The following is a 23,326-nucleotide window of genomic DNA, read 5'->3' as shown; positions in this document are numbered from 1 at the left end:
CTGGTCAAGTCTTTGGATTAAAAAAAAAAATCACCTTATTTTTGTCTTTATCTTCAGAAAAAAATAAAGCTTTCTTCACAGGAAGTTGTTTAGAGATGGCTGCTAACAATTCAAATGCTGCTATGATCCTAAAGAACTGGTAAACAATTCAAGATTCTGCATTGATCTTGTTTCAAGTTGTCGAACACCATTAACAGTTTTTTCATAGCCTTGTATTTATTTGAGAAGTGTTGAAGTAGCTGTAATTTTACTAACAATATTTAGCAAAAGAAAACTTAAGAGCTACATAAAAATAGCTCAGCCGTTGCTGAAAGAAATCAATGAATTTCTGTTTTTCCTCATTTTACTTTTTTCAGGAAAAATATCTAGCAACACACAAAAATAGCAAGGTTATATATGCACAGGAGATGTGTTACTGCCAAAACTTCAGAGACTCCAAGGAACTGAGGAAGAAGTGTGTGAGCTAGAGCACCTTAGCCTACACAGTTTCACCAAGCCTGCTGGTAAACTAAAGGTGGGTTTTATCATTTATTGCTAAAACTGCCTTTTCTTGCTAACAGTTAACCTGATGTTTGGTGTCAAAGGTGCAGAAGCTGAGATTGTTTGCAAGACAGGAATAGCTTTTACAGTTGCAAATAACCCTTATATTCTATAATCTCCTTTAAAAGAAAAAAAAAACCCAGAAAGTGACAGAGAAAGATATATTGCATATCCAAATTATTCAGAAGTTGTGTTCTTAGCTGTTAGAAACCATCAGGAATGTGGTTGGAAAATGGAAATTCTGTCCTCCTTAAACACATATTGATGTGCGTTTTTAAAAATTGTTTTTGGACCTCCACCCTCAAAGCAATGCCTAGGAAAATGCATGAGCATAAACCTTATAATGAATTTACATTATGAAAAAAAATATTTAGGTCCATTTAAAGGCATACACACTCAGCTGATATTCCTGCTACTTACAGCCATTGCATTTGGAAAACTAGGATAAAAATCTGCTTTTTCCAGCATTACCTTTCCCCCCTGATGATACAGAAGGCAGCTTCAGGGGGACAGAAGAGCTGGCCAACAGGCAGGTTGGTGGCTTTTCTTTAGGACACTTACCTGCCATCCCACAGCTGGTTCATGCACCAGGAGGAGACACAGCTATGGCATTTCCTTGTTCCCACGATGACAAACCTCCCATCACCGCCTGCTCACCACTCCATCTATAAAGGAATAAAAGCAGGGCAGCAGCTGCCCTGAAGGAGAGAGTTGCCATTGGGGTGGGTGGAAGGTTCTAGCACAGGGCAGGGCACGCTGAGTGCCTGGGAAGGGTGGAGCAGAGCCCCAGTGCTGAGAGGCCGGGAAGGTGGGAACATGTGGGCAGGGGAGGTGTGTCTGCTTTGCTGGCCCTTGGAACGAGTCCGGGCTGAGATCATCGAAAGACAAAGCAGGTGGAGGAGGTTTGTGCACAGCCTTTTACCCAGGGGCTTTCTGGTCGTGGTGGTTGTTTTAGTGGGTCTCACAAAATCTAGTTTTGGAGTCATGGGGGTGCTCGTTTGAAGGAGGAGGTGCAGTGGGCAGTGCAGCTCCTCAGCAGAGGAGGTGGTTTTGTGGGTTCTCCTGGGGTTCCTATTCCTGTGCTGATCTGCCATGACTCGGTCTCCAGCTCTCCTTCAATTGTTCTCAACAGCTAGAAGCACACTAATCCTACACTGCATTAGTAAATTTTAATAGCTGTTGTTTTCTTTATTTCTGATACTGCTCCTTCGGAGTTCGCTTAGTTTGTAACATTGAGTCAGGAGAGAAGTGAAAGATTCAAATGAGAGGGTAACTTGGGTTGAAGAGTTTGTTGAAGTGGGTGCTATCCCGAACTTTTTGTTGTCTTAATTCAGCATGGCTGTGGTGTTTTGAATACACTGTAAGCAGGTAACTTCATCAGTGAATGCAGGTCCTCTAATGATAAATCTGGTTTCTCTGTTCTAGTTTAAAATTATTGTATGTCATGGTGGGGTATAAATTTTAGAAAGGAAATCTGTCAGCTTTTCATATGGACCTAAGTAATCAGATGTTAAACATACCCTGAACTTCAGTGAGTTCTGTGTATCTTAACCCTCTAGTCTTTGGACATTGCAGCCAAATATATTTTTCCATTCATTCCCCATAACCAGTTCCTTGGGGCTTTTTATAAATAGTTGATTTATTTATTTGGATGAGGTTATTGTTCTTAAAACTACTCTGTTATTCTTGGGAAAAATTTCATTTAGTGAGCATGTGGTTCTGTTCCTTAGTAAAAGCCACAGGATAGAGGGATCTGAATCTTCTTAAGTCTTCTAAGCTATGAAAAATCTTCATTCTCACCCTTGTTAACTTTGGCACAAAAAGTGAAAGGTGGATAAAAATTGAAAACATAAAGAAATTGTTTACTATTCTGTGGAAATCCATGGCTTGGAAGAGACACTAAATGAACATGAGGAAAATCTTCTATGTGCTGTTTAGTGATAGCTGATTAGCCAAGTGGCCTAGGCATAGCTAGCCCACATTCTCTGCTATGTGGAATTATAGGGAATGTGGAGAAAATTTAGATTCTTGCAGTGCTGATTTAGAAGACAAAGGTTGCAGATCCAGTGGGATTCAGGCGTAGTCAATCTCATTACTTTTGCAATAACCTTGTTTATTGATATTAACTATTAAGAGGGCATTGTACATGTAGCACAATGTTGACACTTTTTTAAACACTCGTCATGTTAGTAGAGATACAAGGTCTTCCAGAAAAATTGGGAGTAAGTTGTAATGTGAGTCTAGCCATTTTCCTCGGGAAAAAATGCATAATCATGTTAATGTATGACTTCCTGTTTCAACATCTGAAAATAGAATGAAATCTTGGCCATTCTGGACTCCCTATCATAACCTAGGTGGAAACCTAAAATCTATGGATCCTTTTAGAGAGAGAGAATGGTAACTTGTATGTTTTCTTGGTATTTCAACTCCCTAATAAAGTTAGAGATTTTACATGTTGAAATAATGAGGGTGATTTTTGTGTTGGTCCCCAGGGAGATGACTGTGAGCAGCATAAAATGATCTTGCTCAGAGCTGTGCTCTGAGATCACCGTCTCCTTATTAATGCACAGAGAGCACAGTGTTAACCTAAATGCTAATCTGATAAATATATACAAAAACATTTTGGTGCCATACTTCTTACTAAAGCAGTATATTTAATATGAATTATTTTGGCTTTTGCAAGTTTCTGCTGTGGCTGATAATGGTAACTGAAGGTACTTAGGATGCCTGATTCTTTGACCAATATTGGACAATTTTGTACTGGTCCTTAACCTCCCAGATGGACTGTACTGATTTTGTTCAAACGTGGTAACTGCAGGAGCAAATACTATTAAAAGTAGCAAATCTTTCTAGTGTTTATTATGTCTTGAGTTTGGTCTTTTTTCTTTTTGGTTGGTTCTTATGTTTTGGGATTTCTTTAGCATGTTTATGTCCTGTGCTTTTGGGTATGAATCAATGAATAATGGTAAAATGGAGGCAAAATTTTATGAACAAGCAATAACATCTTCACCAACAAATCAAGTTTTATTCTCATTGTGCCCATTAAAAACAGAAATAGGGATTCTGGGACGTTTCTTCTGACTCATGGCAATGTCTCCTGTGTTGCTTTTTATGTGATTTACAGTGCATTTGGTGGGGTGCTGTCTGTTGGAGTTTGAGGTTTTTTCCCTCAGAGGATGGTGTGAATTTTGCTGTCCAATTCCATATTTTGATACTGCTTTTCAGTAAAATTATCTCTGAGGTCCAAAAGACGTTTCCTTCAATGCTTTAAATATAGCTTTGCCTTCCATGCTTTAAACATGGGATAAATACGGGATACAGAACTGGAGACATACTTGTTTCATTTTAATGCTGTATCTATCAACTTGAAGGTTAGGCTATTTAACAGAATGAACTGAATATACTAGAGCTGTCCTTACTCATTTTGTCACTGCTTAATTTATAGTTCATTCTGAGTTTTGCTTGATTTTAAGTAATTTTTACCCTACCTGCTGTGTTAAAGCTTTAAGACTGTCAGTGCCTAGTCACAAATTGAAAGTTTCACTTTGTGTGCAGTTGTAAGCCTTCTTGGGGATTCCCTTAATTAAACCAAGTGGATGTGCTGTACTTTTCAAAATCTGGTTTGATTAAACCCTGCTCTTACCTGGGCTTACAAGCCTGATACAGACACAACTAGAAAAGTTCTGTTTGCTTGCTTATTTGTTTTATAGCATACGTGGTTTTGAGACTTAAAAATGGTTTTTGTTCAGAAGGAATGCTAAGAAAAATGTGAAACATCCCAGAATAGAAGGAGCAGCAATCTTCCCTAGTTTGCCAGGCATACTGACCTGTGGGGCTTTCAGTCAGCCACTTGCTTAAATGTCAGTGGTATCTGCAGCATAATTCCAGACGTAAAAACTTAATGACCTCCTGCAAAAATAATTTCAGATGCTTCTTTACACATTGAATTAATAGGAGAGGGAAAACTTTTTTTTTGGCAAAGCCAGCTGTTTCAGTTAGACTGGAGGGAGTAGGTGGCAAGACACTGGAATTTTGTTAATGGAAGAATGGCCACGGGACTTCTGGTATACAGGTTTAGGGCTAGACCAAAGACTGAAATTTTGTTATTTCGTTTTCTGAAATCACTAAGTCACTGACAAGAAGAGATTTGAAAGATCTTTATATGTCAGTGTGATTCATGTGTCTTCAACCATCCTGGGGAAATCAGGAGCTGTTTATGTAGTTATTGAATAAATTTCATTTCAGATACTCCTTTTTTTCCAGAAAAGGAGATTGTTTAATATTGTAAGTGTAATAAAAATTCACAACTCTCTCTTGCTGTTTGTGAAACCACTAAACAGAATTTTCACTGCTGTTTCATTATAGTAAAAATTTGTAATTTTTCACATTTTAGTTGTGTATTTTTTATTTTTTAAGTATCTATGTGAGTGTGCTTGTCTATCTGGTGATAGCATCGCAACTTAAAAATGCCTGAGAGATATAAGTAAATAATGTGAACTATTTGTTTGTTGGTGTTCCATTTGGTGCTTTCTTCAGTGTTTCCAAGAACCCTTGTTCCATGGTGCTTTTTTTTTTTTTTACCCCCTTTTTATAACGTGAACCCAGCCTCTATTACCACAAGAGGAAGAACTGGAAGAACTCCACCTATTCAGTCATATATATTTTATATTGTAAAACATAGAGAAGGATAAAGTAATTTAGCCGATTGTCTTCCACCTGGGGATTACAGATAGGAAAAATCTGTTTTAGAAAAAGTACAGTATTTAAATATATCCAGATTTCTCTTAAGCACTAATAATTGTTTGGTGTGAACATAAGTCTGCAATTGCCTGGAAACACAAGCCCGGATGTTATCCAGATGCAGCTCCACTGAACAAAGCGCCTGCTGTTGCTTCAAGGAGTCCAGATATCATATTAGGCTAAATTCCCACTACGGCTGTCAGAAGCAGTGCGCTTGCAGGAAGACCTAATTGTGGCGGGTCACAGTTCAGTGCGATGTGCGGTGCCTCCGGCAGCGATGGGAGCGCAGGCAGGAATCACCAGCGAAAGGAGCAGAGAGCCTGCGGGGGGAATTAGCTCAAATGGTAGAGCGCTCGCTTAGCATGCGAGAGGTAGCGGGATCGATGCCCGCATTCTCCAGCCTTTTGCTGCGCCGCTGCTTTGAATTCACATGCGTTTTCCTCGAGCAGTTTCGTAAGGATTAAAACGAATCCATTTGGAGACGCGTTTGCATAGTATGAACTATTTAAGTTTTTAACGTTGATCAGAGCTGAGCTTTATTTTTTTTAAAGTGCAAATGATCTTCTTCTCATGGCTAGAGGAGGGCATTAAATGATACCGTAGGAGACCGAATATCACTTGAAACTCTCGTTAGGAACAAGCGTGCCCTGCCCATCCCACAGCGGGTGCAAGGTAGCTGGAGAGACGCTAATTCTGTGGTGAGCTGATGATTTTTGTAGACACCTACCAATTTGTACATCGTCGCAGAGACAATTCCAATAACTTTTCGTATCTTTAGAAAGTAATCATAAATGCCCACATTCAGTGCAGTGAAGAGACGGAAGCAGTTATTTGTTTTTCCTGTATCACAGGCTTAACAGCGTCAGTTTAGATAGGTTCGTGAAGAAATTGTTCCTCAGAGCGTGCACAGGTGTAATCTATACAATTACCGTTTCTTCTCCCCTTTTATTTGCCGCGTGAGGTGGTCTGTATTTCCTGGCTGAGGATTTTCTACTAGAAACCCGAACAGTTCATGGAAGAAAATCTTTTCCCACCATGGCGCCACAACCCATCAAAAACCTGGAGAATGCGGGCATCGATCCCGCTACCTCTCGCATGCTAAGCGAGCGCTCTACCATTTGAGCTAATTCCCCGTGCCGCGAGCAGTGCGGGGCGGTGGCACTGCGCTCGGTCACCGCGCTCTGCTGTGCCCAGCCGCTGTGCCGAGCGACACTGTCACCTCTGAATTTACATGGAAAACACCATGGCTGAACAGCCGGGCTGCACGCTTGGCGTATGAAGAGTGTTTTCTCCTGTGTTCCTTGGGTGGAACAACTCGTTTTCCTGAGCAGTGCATCCTCTAGCGTTTATTCGAGGAGCAAGAACTAATTTTTTTACGTCTCTAACAAATACAAAAAGGCTTGTAAATTTAGAAAGATTGCTTTTAGAAGTCACTCAAGCACAGTGAGATTTTCTTCTCCTTTTTTTTTTGAGCCTTTAGTTCCTTTTCCAACTTTATTTTCTCATTAAACATAAATAAATGATAAATACAGTGGTTTAAAAGTTCATGTTTAGTTTTTGGAGAGGAAAAATTCATTCATATATTCTTGTGTTATATTCTAGAAATTATTTGTATGTCCACCTTTTTTTATTGACTTTGATAATTCTGTCCAAATAGTATTGCATCTTAAATATATGGGGTTACTAAGCACATTTCTTAAATAGAAAAATTCACCTGTAGTCATACTGACTGACTTGCAGTAGGAAGCACATGGCTAAACCTCTATTCACAGGCTATTAAATCAAAGAATGCTTTCTGGATTTTAAGAAGGAAAATATAGTTTACAGAGAGAGTGGATACACTGATATCCTCTGTTTAAATGCAGAGGACTAAGTCCTGCTGGTAAACTAAAGTGTGTACAGTAATTCAACAATACAGGTACTGCTGATTTCCTCTGAAGGATTTAACCCACTGGATGGCAGCAACCAGTCAAAACAAAATAAATTTCAAAATTGAGCATCAGCAAGTTACAACTTGTCCTAGGTAAGGTAGTACTCCAAATCTGTTACAATCCAATTACAGGTCGAGATGTGGAACTACAACTACATTGTGGCTGTAAACATTCTCTTAAAATTCAAATATTCTCCTGCCTAACTTCAGTCTCTGCACAATAAAAAAAATTAAAATTTATCCTTAACACCTCTTGCATTATATTGGAGATGATTTTATCTACCTCACTTGAGCAGACTTGATGGGGGAAATATGCAAATATGCAAAAGCAGTTTCAGTCCTTCTCACAGGCATGTGTGTATGTTATGATCACTGATGGTCCCCTGCAGCCTGTGGCCAGGATCTCTCCCATATCGTGTTTCACGAGGTTCAGCTCTATGAACAGTTTTCTTTATCAACCCTGTGCAGTCAGAGTCATGAAAAAGGCAGATCACCTCTCCCTGTTTTTCACCACCATGTCTCACTCTGCTGCCACTGAAAAGGGCTAAAGCTTCACCCATCTGGCTCACAAGAAAATGTTTTAGAACATTTTTAGAAACAGAACATTTTAGAATGTTTTTTAGAAGCAGAAAAAAGTTTATTTAATGCCCAAGTGAGGAAAGATCTCTGCACTATTTTCAATTATTAAAACATGTATTTTATGTAACTCACAACATTGTTTCGTGATAATGAATTTGTTGTGAGTGCTGCTAGGTTTTCATGTAAGATGGTGTGAAAAATGCCAATCACTTGTTTTTAAAATTTTAAAACTTTACTAGTAATAAAATGGTTATAAAAATAGTAATATAATTATAGTAATAATAATTTGGACAATTTGGATTAGGACAATATGAGACAATAGAAACAAAGAGTTATGGACATCCGGGTACCTCTTTCTGGACAACATAAGCCCGAAAAAGGACACAGGTTAACAGAGGATTAATCCTTAAAGACAATAGCCTGTTGCATATTCATACACCTCGTGCATGATGCATAAATTCCATTCAAATACAGGATTCTGTCTGGTCATCATCAGCTTCTTCCTCTGAATCCTGACGGCGTCTTCATGGCTGAGCGAGGCAGGAAGAAGTTAGTTTCTTCTGATAAGAGAGCAATAAATTCTTTCTCTGAAAGATTTAGGTGTCCTGTGACTGCTATCTCGGTGCGAGTCCTTTCTTTAAAAAAAGTATCCTACATAGCATAGTTTCTATTTTAATATTTTGTTAATATTTAACACACTACTTAAGAAAATTAATACAGCATAACTTTCTAACACAAGACCTATAATATTCATTTTCATATTTGCGAAAAACCAATAATAAAATATGCATTTTTCACAGTTTTCCTGAGTGTAGGAGAAGGACAAATCTAGCGTGTGGCAGGTGGCACTGAAAGGCTGCAGGGCACGGGTTTGTCAAACACGTTAGCGTGAAGCGCCGTATCCCATTTGTCCGCCTTACCGCGTCAGTAGTTTTGTCATCTCGGGCAAAACCAGGGGCGGCTCCAGGTCAGGCGGTATTTAAATGTTCAGAACGGCTGCCCTGGGGTTACTCTCCGCGATGACAAAGTAGAATAAAGGCAAAAAGCGCTGTTTGTATTTATAACTATTGAACTCTGAAGCTACAGGAAGCAATGAGGTGGCAGGGGGGAATTAGCTCAAATGGTAGAGCGCTCGCTTAGCATGCGAGAGGTAGCGGGATCGATGCCCGCATTCTCCACTCTCGGTTTTGCTCCTCGTGGGAGCAAAAATTCTTCACTGCTTAAATAAGGCCTGACGCGTACAGCAAGAAAGCAAAATGCCACAACGCACTTTCTTTCGTGAACGGCAAGTAACGAACGAGATAATTTTTTATTATTACATGCAAACAAGCTGGAAAACATGTCTGTTCCAGTTTGCCTTGTTTCTTGCTGCTTGATTTGGAAATGCTAAATGAAATACTACAAATGTATGATTTTGGAATCGAAGTTGAACGTGTTCTCTTTTGCGAGCAGAGAGGCCAGAGCAAGAGAGAAAACTTGATTCTACGTACGGGGCTGCGGTTTTAGACGCTTGCAGTGGATCAGAGTTGTGTGATCCCAGCGGCAACCTCAAGGGGGGGAATTAGCTCAAATGGTAGAGCGCTCGCTTAGCATGCGAGAGGTAGCGGGATCGATGCCCGCATTCTCCAGTGTTTTGCCAGACAAGAATTCATCCACACTACCAAACGAAATCTGTAACTATTTCTGTAAAATGTTAGTTTTGTTTACATTGGAGTAAAACTGATTTTTTTTCCTTCCTCCTTTTCTTCCTCTGCCCTTACTACTTAAATCAAACTTATATAACTGCATAGGTCAGTCCTCTGTTTCAACAGTTGACTTCCTGGACAGTGTGAATTAAATTGAGCAGGAAGAGAATTCTGCAGTATGACATTTTTCCATGCCTAATGAAAAACAATGTATCGTGGTTTAACCCCAGCTAGTCACCGAGCCCTGCAGTTGCTCACTCACTCCCCCACCAGCAGGGAGACAATTACAAGTGTAAAAGCTGGAGAGCTCAGTGGTTGAAATAAGGGCAATTTAATAGGGAAAGCAAACGCCATGCACATGAGCAAAGCAGAACAAGGAATTAACTCACTGCTTCCCATGGGCAGGCAGGTGTCCAGCCATCCCCAGGACAGCAAGGTCCCATCACATGTAATGGTTACTTGGGAAGACAAATGACATCACTTCAAATGTCCCCCCCTTCCTCCTCCTTCCCCCCATGTTATATACTGGGTATGTTGTTGTATGGTCTAGAATATCCCTTTGGTCAGTTGGTGTCACCTGTCCTGGCTGTCTCCTCTCTACCTCCTATGCCAACATGGAAATAGGAGAAGCAGAAAAGCCCTTGGCTCTGTACAAGCCCTGCTCAGCAATAACAAACACATCTCTCTGTATTATCAACCATGTTGATTTGTGTTCAGCACAAATTTAAAATATATCCTCACAACAGCCACTGTGAAGAAAATTAACTGTACAGCATCCAAAATCAGCACACAATGGATGAACGATGGATAGAGACCTGAATCAATGTATCTTGATCACACAGTGGAAATAGTTTCGGAATGCTTGTTCTTCCCCAGCTGTCTGTTGTGATCCCTCCCCAGATATATGGGATCTTCTTTCTTTAATGATCTTTATGAAGCTGTAGTATGAGCTGCATCAGTCAAGTTTCCAGTTAAAAGGTGTCACTGCTTTCCTCCCAACTCTGTGTCCTGGAAAGCACACTACAGCATCCGTGTATTTTAGCTATGGCCTGTGTGCAGCCTATAATTGAGCTCCTCAGACTTCTCTCCTACTTCCGTTTTGCAGAGATGCCTTTAAGAGGCTGATCCCTCTCACATATGTGAAAGCACACTTGTATTAGAGTTTCAGAGATAACCTTGACCATGTGATTCACTGACTTTCCCCAAAGTCTTATTAATTTCTTCTGGTCCTTCTCCAGACATTGTGTGTTTCATTATGGTGCACTTTCCCCTGACCCTTCCAGGAGCTGCACACCAAGTGCAGCTTTTTAGATCTCAGTCACCAGTTACACTAAATTTGTTGTTTTGAATGTTAACTGAGCACCTCACAGTGTGCAAAAAGGCCTTACTTCCCCACATCTTCAGTCTGTTCATGGATGAGGAAGAAAATGTGTGTGGAATCAGCAAAATTTATTATTCCGTTTCTTGGTGTGTCTGTGGAGTAAAAAACTTAATCTTTCCCTTGAACGCTGATGCCTACCTGAAAATTCATAGCATACCCAAATGTGACTACTTTCAGTATGATCAGTAGATGCCTGGAATGGTCACACTAAATCCCATTGTTCTGAGAAGTCTAGGGCAACCTTATGGCTGCTGTGTAAGCACTTATTTTCAGCCAAGTTTTTCTCAGTTCACAATGTGTTGCCACTGGGTTCTTGTTCTTCTCCCCACAACAAGCTGTGGTAAACCTATTTAATAAAAAACTATTTCTGATCATGATCTTTGATATGTAATTTTTTATTTCATCAACTGCAAGCAGTGTGGACAATGTAGACATCTGTCTCAGGAATGTCTAATGATTAGAGAAAGACTCATCATTCTTTTAGGATGAACACAGTATAATCCAAGATCACTTCAAGTCAGTAAATAGATGGATTATTTTTTTCCCTCTTCATGAAGTGAAGGCAGAGTACAGTTTGGAATATTTCTCAGTAACATCCAATTTCAAGTTTGGCTGAAACAGTTATGCAAAGATTCTAAACTGCTCATTGTACTTAAATAAAAAAGAAGACATAAAGCAATCATGCTGCTTTGTACAGATGAGGAAGGTCGACACAGCCTTGTATTTTTCTATTAAAAAATCACCCATACCATACCCTTGGGAATATTATTGTAAACAAGCTACAAGACCTTCTTCTTTCAGGACTGATTATATGTCATTACACCAAAGATGGGTAATCTTAATTAGTCAGAACTAAAATTGAAGTAAAGAAACCACTCATACTTAAAATTTAAGTAAAGAAATGTCATTTCAAGTAGAATCTATCTTTCTTACATTGAGGATACTTCCACAGTACACTCAAAAAAAAAAACCCAAAAAGCAGAGCACCTTTAATGCTCTCAGAAAGAACTTCCAAAAAATTGCAGAATTCTAGATGCAAAATCAGCACAGGATATGCTGATTTGTACTTGAAATGAACACAAGAGTCCTTTTTAAGTCAAATAATTTTATTTCAGCTTACTGCAATACCAACAGTAAAAACTGCAATTACTAAAAAGTCATTTGAGTTTTTACAATTCAAATGGAAATACAGGCAATATTGTTACCGTGCTCTAAAAAACATCATAAAAACACAAAGCCCTTGCCATATTAGTAATTACATTTAGCTAAAATGTAAATAGTATTGTTGACATGAGGATTTCCATAAAATCTTGACAGTGATAATGACAGTGATGCCACTTAATCATGACTACCCTTGTTATAGCAAGTGATAGCCCAAGCTGTGAAAATCTTGCAGTGGCAATACAGTAAGGCAAAGAGGAGCCATGGCAGGGAAAGGCCTGTCAGAGCAGATGATAGTCCCGAATCTCAAAGATCTTGCAGGCTGACATTACCTTGAGTAAGTACAAGTCGTGACAGCAGGCTCTCAAGCACAGGGTAACTCACAGCAGCCTCACTGTCTTTCCAGTCACAGTCAGGAAGTCCTCATCAGCCAAGGCACGAAGTGCTTCTTCAAACATTTCCTTTGTGACAGCCTTAAAGAAAAGGAGCAAATCAAATAAAGATGGGGAAAACACTTCAAACATAGTAAAAATGCTATACTTTCTATCAATTTTCTAGTATTTTTATTTGAAATTTTCATTCTATGTGAGAATTGAAGCCTGGCCTGGAGCCCTGAAGCTGAGGTTGCTAATTCCAGAAGCCAGAATAAACTAAGGTACAGCAAATTCAACTCATTTCTCTGCAAAAGAACTGGTTTTGTAGTCATACTAACAAATAGCTCATGTTTCCATTTCGTTCCATAATGTGATTTGAAGACCACAATGTTCAAAATGGTTTTAAACATTAATGGAAATGTAAAAACAAAGCAGGAAACTTACTATATCAGACTGTGCTCGGAGATCATCCAAAAGCTGCTGGTACTTCAAAGATGGTGCTTTACCCTTGGATTGGATGAGCTTCCGTAAGGCTTGAGCCAATTCCTCTTTCCGCTTACGAGCTGTTGCACTCATTCCTTATGAAAGCAAAGAGAACACCTTTTAGCAATCAGCTAAGGAGGAGAGGTTAAGTTAAATTTTAAAAACCACAAAATCCCAACAGCAGCCCTGCTTTAACAGTATGGAAGCACAAACCTGTTGTGAGAATGGATATGTCCACAATGCCGGTCTTCGGGTCAGTAGCAGATTGTTTCAGCGCTTCCCGGTGGAGGCGTTTTGCTTCCTCCACATCAACAGTTTCCACCTTGTCGGAGAAGCGCACCTTGGCGTGCGCCTCGGCCAGCCGGATCAGGGACTCCAGCTGCCGGGGGTACGCGGACACCATTCCCCTGCCGCTGCCAATCTTCCTCATGTCCACATACGCCTGAAAGGGAGACAGGGCTACATAGTTCACTGCCTCTTAATTCCTTTTTAGTCCCCTGCATCCCCCACCTTATTTCAGAATGTGAGCAATTTTGGCAAGCCATTCCAAATACTGTATTTCTGCTCACACACCTTCATGGTTCATCTGCATCAAATAATTTTTTTTTTCCATTATAAAGCAATTAAACCATGGTAATTAATCAAGTTTTGAATCACTTTAGAATTCTGGATTAGTGTTATATAGCAGTACTTGTGTCTATGATGACGCATTTTGCTTTGGTAGACTTTAATGTGTTTTATGTGATGGAACCAAACCAACATATCTGAAAGCTAAACATTAGAATGCAGAATGATTCATCTGATCCCTCTTTCCATTAAAGACCTTTTTTTTTAAAGGACCTTACAGAAGGTTGTTATGTAGATAGAGAGTGTGTACAAGGGAATCTCACCACTTCTGACAAGTCAGTAAAGACTCTGATCATTCTAAGCAGCAATTCCTTTACCTCAATAAGGGCTTGGCCTGCTTCTTCACCTAATCTGGGATTTACATAACTACGAGCATATGCAATGTAATCCCTCAAGACTGCCATATCCATGTATTCCTCCTCCATCTTTTCTTCACTTTGGTAGTACAGTGAAACCAAATGGCGAGCAAGGCGTCTGTCATAAGCTTCATCACGGGGATCCAACATCAAAAAGATCAAGTCAAATCTGAATGGGATATGATGCAGTATTAGTACATTACTAGTTATTAGTGCATTACTACTATTAGTGCATACTTTCTTGTCATTTAGGTACTTGGGTTAGAAAAATTTGACATAATAAGTACAGGTAAGAATTCCTAGATTTAATTCCTACTCTCAGTAGAAATTTCTCACACAGAAAGAGAAATTTCCTGGAATTCTCAAGGTAGAGAACAACATAATGAATTTGCTTACACCCTATGGACTTGAAATTTTGAAAGGTACATTCTGCAAAATTCAGAGTCCATATTCAAGGCTGACATATTTTGTTTCCTTAAAAAATCCACACCCCACATCCCCCCACAAAAGAAAGTTGGAACTGCCACAAATAAAAAATCCCACACACATAACAAATGCATGGAACTTGCTGCTAAAGATACTGTCCTGAAATACAACAGCAAAAAAATGCAACTAAATAAAATTACAATTCAAAAAGCACTTGCAGTTTAATCCTGAAGAAAATGGTTTATAATTTTACAAACAATATATTCAATTAGTCTCAACTATAAGCAGACATAGATAATGCATTTTTAGCCAACCAATAATTTTTTTTTGTAGGCTTAAATCCAATAAATGGTAGAATTGAGATGCTGCTCAAACCTAGCAGCTTTTAATTGAAATTTAAGCTGTAAGTGTTCTCAGGATATCCAGTATAGCGTGAGTGTACTTCAAATTTCCAGTTACTGTGGAAATTCTTAACAAGACGCAATTCCAGCACGTAGTTTAATCTTCTGTCAGCAAGCACTAAATGTGGTTCTAACAACTATTACCCAAATGACTGACCAGCACTGCTACTTCCTCAGATGAACAAAACAGCAAGAAGCAGGCACAAATCTTAGGATTCTACCCCCCCTGCCACCAAGTTCTCTGATCATCAGTGTTTCACTTTTAAAATATTTATGGAGCTAAGAAAAGCATCCTGAATTTTTGTTAAAGTTATCAATACCCTAAGTTTCAGAACAGCTCTTTTCTAGGAGATGATTATGAAACAACATAGAATTAAATAAGAGATCCTACAGATCTTATCACACCTGCTCTTCAACGTCAACATGTAAATACTAAAAGGCACTCCTGTGCTCACATAGATATCACAAGGACAGCATTTAAAGTATGTGCTATAAAAGTTTTCCATTAGGTTGTGAACAGCACAGTAGTCCTATTATATTCTATGTAATGATTTTCAGAAGAGGAAGTGTAACATCCCCTAAAAATGACACATGCAGTGCAGTTCAGTACCTTGACAGCAGCGTATGAGGAAGCTGAATGTTTTCAATAGTAGTCTTTTTTGGGTTCCACTGTGATTCTATAGGATTAGCTGCTGCTAGGATAGATGTACGAGCATTCAATTGGCAAATAATTCCAGCCTGTCAAAAGGAAAAACATCTCTGAAACCAGCTGCAGCTGTGCCACCAAAACCTCCCTCCAATTTCATAATAACCAATGTTATTAGGTGGATTCTGTAGTCAAAAACTGCATTGTGAAAGCCTCTGAGTAAAGCAAGAGCAAAATCCCCTGGGAATAACTTCAGTTTCATTTACCTTTGCAATGGAGAGTGTCTGTTGTTCCATTACTTCATGCAGAACTGACCTTGTGCTTTCGTTCATTTTATCAAACTCATCAATGCAGCAAATGCCATTGTCACTGAGTACTAGAGCTCCTGTCTGAAGAACCAGCTGCCGTGTTTCTGGATCCTTCATCACATATGCAGTAAGACCAACTGCACTTGAGCCTTTGCCAGAAGTATACTGGCCTCGAGGAACCAGGTTATATACATACTGGAGCAGCTGGGATTTGCTAGTACCAGGATCACCACAGAGAAGAATGTTGATCTCTGCACGAAAATTCCCTCTTCCTGTGTGAGTAAAATCCTTTCTTGATCCGCCAAAAAGCTGAAGCAGAATACCCTATAAAAATGAAATTATCAATTGTATAGATGTATCAGAGCAAATCCAACTGTTCAGCTGAAACATATGAAAAACAAACACAACTTAATGCATCTGCATGGTTTCAAGCATTAAAAGACAGAAATTAAAGACAGAAATTTTGTATGTTGCTGTAACAAGATTTTGGTTGGAACCTGAAGAATCCCCTTTGATGAAGGGTCCTTAGTTTTCCTCAACTCCACCCCCTAGACTTGATGTGTCTTTATCAGCATTTTGAGAAGGAAACAACAAAAGAAACTGTCTTTACTATGTTCCCATTTCACAAATAAATCATTGTATGGTTTTGAATTATACTTTCAGGAACTTTTGAACAATAATAATGTATAATTATTAAAAAAATCTCAAAGGAATATACTTGGAAGAGGAGTGTTTGACATCTAGCAGTAACTTGAGACCTCCTACTGATTGCAGTTTTTACAATGTTCTAGTACCTCAGTTGACACTTTATTGGAACAGCCCCTTCTTGGATACATCCAAGCAAATATTTTGATACTCCATAATTCAGAGTCAACCATATATAATTTTGAAGCCACTCTTCCCTTGTGGACACCTCTTCTCAGCAAGCACAGTTACTATGTTACAGGTACTTACTTTCCTTTGATAATCATTAATCTGAATTTCCAAGAAATGTCCAAGATACATCCTGCAATTCAGTTTTCCCAGTTCTGCTGCCTTTCTAACTTTTCAATTAGCTTTCCTCTAATTAACATTCCTTAATAGCTTGAAAAGAATTATGATACACATGACAAGACCATGACATTTTAAGACTGCTCAGGTAACAGCTTTTTGAATTTTTAAGTTTCAAGATACATTAACAAAAAACAGTAACTACAAATATATACGCATAAAAATGTATGTCTTGCAAGAGAAATAAAGAACTTTTCACCTTTTTGATATCTTCGTGCTCGTAGATACTTGGAGCCAGAGCTAAAGCAAGCCTCTCATAGATGTCTGCTTTTTTAGAAAGCTCTTTAAGCAATTCCACACGTTCCTCTGTAAACCTCTTTTGCTCAGTTTCCTCATCAACACCATGCAGGCGTTTGGAGTCTGTCTTGCGGTAGTGTATGACATCAATGTGGGTCCTGTACACTGATTGCACGCTGCTGACACGGGGATTAACTCGGATGGGGACTGCCCTGTAAATACCTAAATACAAATTTCAATCACAGCATTAGATATGGAGAAACACACTAATTCCAAACCCTAAAAATTTTACAAGTTCCCAGGAAGAGTAGAGCTGTTTTTCTAAACAGCCTAAATACTCTGTCCTCTTAATTTCTCACTGTAAGTCATGTAGAAGCCATATTTAAGTCATCCAGACCCATTTTTGCAGATAGACATACATGTTTTACATTTGCACCAAAAGTGTTCTCAACAATGAAAGCATTTTTGAAAAAAACCTAAGGCTTGATGCCTTTGAAATTCCCACTCCAGTCAGCCTTTCCCCCTCTTTTTAAGTGCCAAGTTTAGTGACAGCTTTCTAATGCATTTCAAACAGCTTGGGGTTTTTTACAGCAGTTGTTTTTAAGCAAAGTGGTTTATAATATGTTGATGCAGTATCACAAGACTTACTCTACATTATCACACTCCTGACTGCTGACACTATTTAAGAGACTGTCTCTTCTTCAGCTACAGCTTCAGAATAAAGGAATCAAGGTCAGACACCCTGGGGATGTCTAGCCCAATCATGAGGTCAAACTGGAGTCAGCTGGAGTCCACTGCTTACTAAAGACTGTCTCCCATCAGGTTCTGAGTATCTCTAAGGACAAAGACTCCACACAGCCTTGCCAGTCAACCTGTGATGAGGCTCGACCACACAAACAGTAAAAAAGTTCTTATTTTTAACTGGAGTTGCCTGTATTTCAGCTTGTGCCCTCTGTGTGCCGCTGGGCATCATTTAGAAGAATCTGCCTTTGTCTTCTTGACACTACCACCCCTTCACCCACACCTAAGCAGGTGTTTCTAAACATGCTGCTAAGATTCCCCCAAGCCTTCTGTTCTCCAGGCTAAGCAGTCACAGCTTTCTCAACCTTTCTGTGTATGATCAAAGCTTCTGTTATCATCATTGCCCTTTGCTGAATTCACTCTTGTATGTTCATGTCTCCCTTGCCCTGGGAGACCCCACAACTGGACCCAGTACTCCCTCAACCTGCTGGCAACACTCCTAATACAGCCCAGGAGAATGCTGGCAACCACAGCTTCCTTCTCGTTTTTTGTCTGCAAGTTTGCTGAGGGTGTAGAACACTGTCCCAATAAGAAAAGGCTTCCAGGATTATTGGTTCTATCACCTTTCCCAGGCTTCAAGATGAAGCTGACTGGCCTGCAGTTCCCCACGTCTCCTTCTCACTGTATAGAGTGCCGCTGGCTTTTTTTCTAGTATTTTAGCGAGTCATCGTGACTTTTCAAAGATAACTGAGTGGCCTTGCAAAGAAAGTGTCCAACTCCCTCAGCATCTGAAAGTGCATCCCATCAGGTCCCTTTACACACAGTTAAGATCAATGAAAAAGAAAAATGGAAATACTCAAACCAAATTTTACCTGTGACATTAACTCTGTCACCTGGCTGAACTTTATCAACAAGGTCATTGTGAGCAAAGAGTGCCACTGTATGCGGGGTCTGTCCAGCTGGCATATCTTCAGGAGACTCCTGCAGCTTGATCTGGCAAAAACACCATATAAGTTTCAGTTGCAAAAAAGCAGAGCTTGTCCACAAAGCATAAAACAGGACTTTGTATTGACAGAGTCTTCAGCATCATTTTCAATCAGGAACATTGCTTAGGAACAAAATATGCCCACACAAACAGCAAAACTGATTGCTGATTAGAAGAGATTATAAAAATGAGAATTCTGGTATTGCTACTGGCATGAATAAAATGCTGCTACAAACAAGGCTCCCCTAGTCTAGACAAAAGGGGACATACTGTATATAAAAGGGCTTTCATACAGAAGCATTGAAAGATGTACATCCTTAATTCCATCCTACTAATGAATTTCTTCTCCAAAGTAGACTTACTGTTTCACTAAGTTGTTTCATCCATTTCCATGTTCCAAAACACTTTTTCTTTTCAAAGCATTCAATCTCAAGATACATAACTAATGCTCTTGATGATTTTAGGAGGGTGTGGGAGCAAAAACTAGCAATTCTGTAATTTTAGCCACTACCTAAGCCAACATACCATCTGTTTGTCAGAGAACATGGATCTGTTGTGAATCAGCGCCATGCTGTGCGTTGTGTTACAGTTCTTGCACACTGATGGTTCAGCAATCCTGCCACGGTCAATTTCCACTCTGGTGGTGAAAGCACAAACCTGGCATCTAAAGAATGCTTCCTGCATCTCAGGAATTAACTGGGAGCTTCTGATGACCATGCCACTGATGGTGATGAGTTGATCAATGTCTACAAAAATACAGGGACTCATGTCATGACCTCCTAAAATTTAAATAACCTTCAAAATTTCACGTTGCAATAGTTTCTAGGCAGAAGGTAGACAGGTTACTACTATTTTGTTCAAGCAAAAAGAATCTTAAATGCATAATACAAATACTCTAATTTACAGGAGTATGTATACAAAAGAAAGCATCCTTTGCACTTCCAGAACTAAGAACACAAGTAGCTGATGACAGGAGATATTTCCTTTATGGATAAGATTATTCTTCATTTGGGCTTTAAAGCATGTTCTTCTGAAACAGACAGGAAAGGAAGATATTGGTCTGGATGGACAAGTACAGTTTTATATAGTCTTATGTTAGTATTTACTAAGTTTATGGAAATCTTTAAGATTCTTTTCTAACGTGGCAAGCAAAAAATTTACCTTCAGGGTTTAGATTTCTCATATTCCTGGTCTTCAGTGCATTATATGGCCTTACTTGAATTTGATGCTCTAGTATTGAATCAGGGTAACGATCAAAAAAGATCTCATTGGCAGCCATGTCAAATGTTGGGATAACTTCCTGTATTAGAAACAGCTTACAAGTTAAATCATAGAATGAAGTAATTATGCATAAAGCATTTTTTGTGCTGATCAGCCAGTAATGACTAAAGTTACTTCATGTGAACATTTTCCTACATAACACAAAACATGCTGTTTGGATCATATTTATTCATTCACATGAGTATTGCAAGGGATGGAAGCACACAACTCCAGACATTGTAGTTCACCAGCTAACTCTGCATGTGCGAGGTACTCACTGTTTCTATGATCATCTACTATGAAACAAGGTGTCTTATATTCAGTAAAATAAAGTACCAAACACACACAGTATGCCCTGCATTTAAACAAGAATTTTAAAACCCAGAAATATGAAAGAACTACCCGAAAGCCAGAAAACAAAGTGCACTACTTCACCTGAGGATAGCAGATCAGTTGCCTGTAGAGATTTTCATCAAATGACCTTAGATGGTCACAATTTACATTCAGGAATGGTTCCCCAACCATATTAATCTGCAAGGGAGTTAGGAAATCTTAGCTCAATGGCATGCAAGACTGAAAAAAGAAAATCTGAATTAGAAATTACTGCATTAGAATTACCTCTTGAAGTCGTTGCATATAGCGTGGCTCATTAAGATCCAGGCCAATGTCTTCATCCTCTTTATCCAGTGGATCAATAAAGCGCTGGAGAAATCTCTGAATGTTAAGAGGTAAAAGATAATCAGGAAAAATTAGCAGAATTTAGCAGTATCAGATTCAACTAATACTTGTTTAAGTCAAACTAGCTTTTCATTTAAAAAAGAGGAAGAAACAAAACCCACCTGGAATTTTTCTTTGCACGAGGCCACATTAACATCTGTTCCCCAAATAACAAGCTTTTGTCCAAGCGATTGCTCGGTTGCTACTACATCCTCAGCCAGCTGCGTGGAAACAAATTAAGCATATACAAATATTTATATGTTCAAAAAGAAGTTCTCAGGTACAAGAGGTGAGACATCCACCTACCCCATCCGAGTGTAAATCCACTTGTCTGGCTTTCCGGACAGAGCCGAGATCAGGCCTCTGCCTGACTGGAGTTCCTCGGGCACCACTTCGTGGGGTACCCTCCACCCTGGAGCTGGGTGTGCCGTAAGTCAGAGGTGAACTGATGTCAAAGTCAAGAGGAATGGCTATAAAAGGAAGTGGTTTGTAATGATTATTGAGACATTTTACATATATAGCAGACTAAAATTCAGCCTCTGCATTTGTCTCATTGGTCTGTCAACTCTATCATAAAATGAGTAGTATCAGTCAAGCCCAGTGTCTTGTCAAAACACACAATAAAGATGTTGCCAGTCTCCCTAGAGCTCTTCTTTGTATTAATAGCTCTTCTCAAAGATCTGAAATTCAAATAAAGCTTCCTTGTAAAACTTTACAGCAGTACTTGTTTTAAAACTACACTGGAGTTCAAGCATAAAAACATACAAAATTGTAGATGAAACACTTTTTTGAGTATTTTGGGGGTGGTAGAGCAAGTGAAACAATGAACAGTTACCAGAATTAAAAACAATCCTATATATAAAAACAAGAAAGGCTTTCTATGGCTAACAACTAGTTCTTTCTGCGTTAGCAGTTTTATTACTCTTTCTATAAATAAATTTTAAAAACTAATGTATATTCCCTGATGCATATTCCCAGGCTAACTGGAAGCTACGATAGACATCTGCACCCCAGACACTGACTGCACTCCTACAGAGTTCACTACACTAAATTCAAGTGAGAAACATGGAACAACGCTCATTTTTCCCTCGAGCGTTTTCCAGCCGGATCTGGCCCAGCGCTGGCTCCCACGGCAGTGCAGGCAGTCCCCGGGCTGCATCCCCGGGGCCCGCACAGCCACGGAGCCGCCCCAGCCCCGCGTACCGGAGTGGCGGAACTGCGGCGGGCTGGAGAACAGCGCATCGGCGGCGCCGGGGCTCTGCGCGTCGGCGGGTGGGGACGTGGGCATGGGCTGCAGGTCCCCGGTGGAGGTGGAGTCGTCTGTGCGACGCTTCTGCGAAGGAGGAGAGCGAGCATCTTGTGCTGCAAGAGACACAAGCGGACCCGGCGTTACAACAGCCAGGCCGCCGCACCGGGCGGACCGAGGCGGGGGATGGGAGAGCGCTCCCGGGGCAGGGGAGCCCCCCCCGCCGGCCCCTTCCCAACGCAGCACTTACGAGTCGGGGGGTTGCTGCCCCGGCCGCGCTTGCCCCGCCGGCGGCTGGGAGTGGAGGCTGGCGACGACATGGCGCTGCTGCGGCTCCAGCTGCGGTCCTACCTGGGGGCAGGGGGTCGGAGAGAAGAATGAGCGCGGTGGGCGCTCCGCCACCGGCCAAGCCCCGACCGGCAGGTTCGGGTTCCCGTCCCCTTGCTGCCCTCGGCAGCCGCGACCCCGGCCCACCGCCCCCACCTACCTGCACAGCCCCACAAACACCGCCGCACTCCGCGCCAAAGCCAGCTGCGTGCGCGCGCTCTCCCGGGCTTTCTGGCCAATGGCGAGGCGCGATCGCAAAGGGAGCGCCCAACGAAGGCAGAAAGGGGGGATGCGGAACCGAGAGGGAAAGGAGGAAGGAGATGAAACCGCTAGACCCCTGAAGTGACGGTCGCGCCCCGCTCGACCTGCTGCAATAGAGAAAGAATTATACTGCAGGTTACTACTTGTGATACAGACAGAGGCTGCTCCCAGTAATAGCACATCGCCTCCCCCCCCGCAACCTAGTGTGGAGCCGCCCGCACCTCACCGAATTTCGCGGCAAAACCAGGGCTGTGGGCAGGCGTGGGGAGGTTGGAGCAGCCCATTCTCAGAGGAGGGGGGAACCACTGCTGTATCCAGCGTTACTGTCCTGCTCTGGGCTCCTAGGTACAACAGAGACCTGGAGATCATGGAGCGGGTCCAGTGAAGGGCAATAAAGATAGTTAAGGAACCGGAGCATCTCTCTGATGAGGAAAGGCTAAGGGAGCCGAGCCTGTACAGTCTCTAGTAGAAACGGCTGAGAGGGGATCTCGTCAATGTCTATTATATCTACAGCAATGGTGCCAAGAGGATGGGGCCAGGCTCTTATCGTGGTGCCAAGCAATAGCACAAGAGGCAATGGGCAGACACTCATGCACAGGAAGTTCCACCTAAATGTGAGGAAGAACTTCTTTAGTGTGCAGTGACCGAGCACTGGAACAGTTTGCCCAGAGAGGGTGCGGAATCTCTTACTGGAGATACTGGAGTACTGTCTGGATGCAACCCTGTGCCGTGTGCCTGCTTGAGCAGGGAGTTTGGAGCAGATGGCCCACTGTGGTCCCTTCCAACCTGATCCACTCTGTCATTCTGTGTGTGCGCGTCCTGAGCCCATCTTGAGGCGAGAGACACAAAAGCGCCGGAAACGCTC

The 23,326-nt window shown here is 40.9% G+C and overlaps 1 protein-coding gene, 1 long non-coding RNA gene and 4 other non-coding genes across 6 annotated transcripts in view; 3 read left to right on the top strand and 3 right to left on the bottom strand.

Annotated features, from left to right (window-relative positions):
* LOC115949541 overlaps positions 1-6,411 on the bottom strand; it is a 9,751-nt gene extending 3,340 nt beyond the window's left edge. The window contains exon 1 of the long non-coding RNA XR_004082989.1: positions 6,340-6,411. This is a non-coding gene — a long non-coding RNA (uncharacterized LOC115949541). The remainder of the gene's footprint in view (positions 1-6,339) is intronic.
* TRNAA-AGC lies at positions 5,607-5,679 on the top strand. The gene has a single exon. It is a non-coding gene; the product is annotated as a tRNA-Ala (tRNA).
* TRNAA-AGC lies at positions 6,341-6,413 on the bottom strand. Its single transcript has one exon. It is a non-coding gene; the product is annotated as a tRNA-Ala (tRNA).
* Positions 6,414-8,894: 2,481 nt separating this feature from the next.
* Positions 8,895-8,967, top strand: TRNAA-AGC. The gene has a single exon. It is a non-coding gene; the product is annotated as a tRNA-Ala (tRNA).
* A 377-nt stretch (positions 8,968-9,344) lies between these two features.
* Positions 9,345-9,417, top strand: TRNAA-AGC. The gene has a single exon. It is a non-coding gene; the product is annotated as a tRNA-Ala (tRNA).
* Positions 9,418-11,943: 2,526 nt separating this feature from the next.
* MCM4 (minichromosome maintenance complex component 4) lies at positions 11,944-22,430 on the bottom strand. Its single transcript, XM_031066586.1, has 17 exons — positions 22,361-22,430; positions 22,124-22,224; positions 21,831-21,989; positions 20,934-21,097; positions 20,750-20,848; positions 20,529-20,624; positions 20,346-20,441; positions 19,812-19,950; positions 19,176-19,396; positions 18,538-18,658; positions 16,887-17,146; positions 15,596-15,961; positions 15,294-15,421; positions 13,818-14,025; positions 13,087-13,315; positions 12,835-12,968; positions 11,944-12,489 (listed from the first exon to the last, which is right to left on the bottom strand). Exons 2-17 carry the CDS (start codon positions 22,191-22,193, stop codon positions 12,397-12,399), a joined length of 2,583 nt encoding a protein of 860 aa, XP_030922446.1. The 5' UTR covers positions 22,194-22,224; positions 22,361-22,430; the 3' UTR covers positions 11,944-12,396.
* Between the last annotated feature and the right edge of the window lie 896 nt (positions 22,431-23,326).

The sequence above is a fragment of the Geospiza fortis genome, unplaced genomic scaffold (genome assembly GCF_000277835.1).
Source record: "Geospiza fortis unplaced genomic scaffold, GeoFor_1.0 scaffold53, whole genome shotgun sequence".
Classification (NCBI taxonomy): Eukaryota; Metazoa; Chordata; class Aves; order Passeriformes; family Thraupidae; genus Geospiza; species Geospiza fortis.
Note: the sequence above shows the minus strand (reverse complement) of the source record. Positions and strands in the feature narration are given on the sequence as shown.

Bases quoted from the DNA above. Each gene is read 5' to 3' on its own strand.
- MCM4 (XM_031066586.1), bottom strand. From the start codon at position 22,193: ATGTCGTCGCCAGCCTCCACTCCCAGCCGCCGGCGGGGCAAGCGCGGC. The intron at 20,442-20,528 runs GTAATTCTAATG...ACTCCCTTGCAG, and splicing joins ATATGCAACGACTTCAAGAG to ATTAATATGGTTGGGGAACC. The intron at 19,397-19,811 runs GTAAATTTTTTG...GTATTTTTGTAG, and splicing joins GAGAAATCTAAACCCTGAAG to ACATTGATCAACTCATCACC.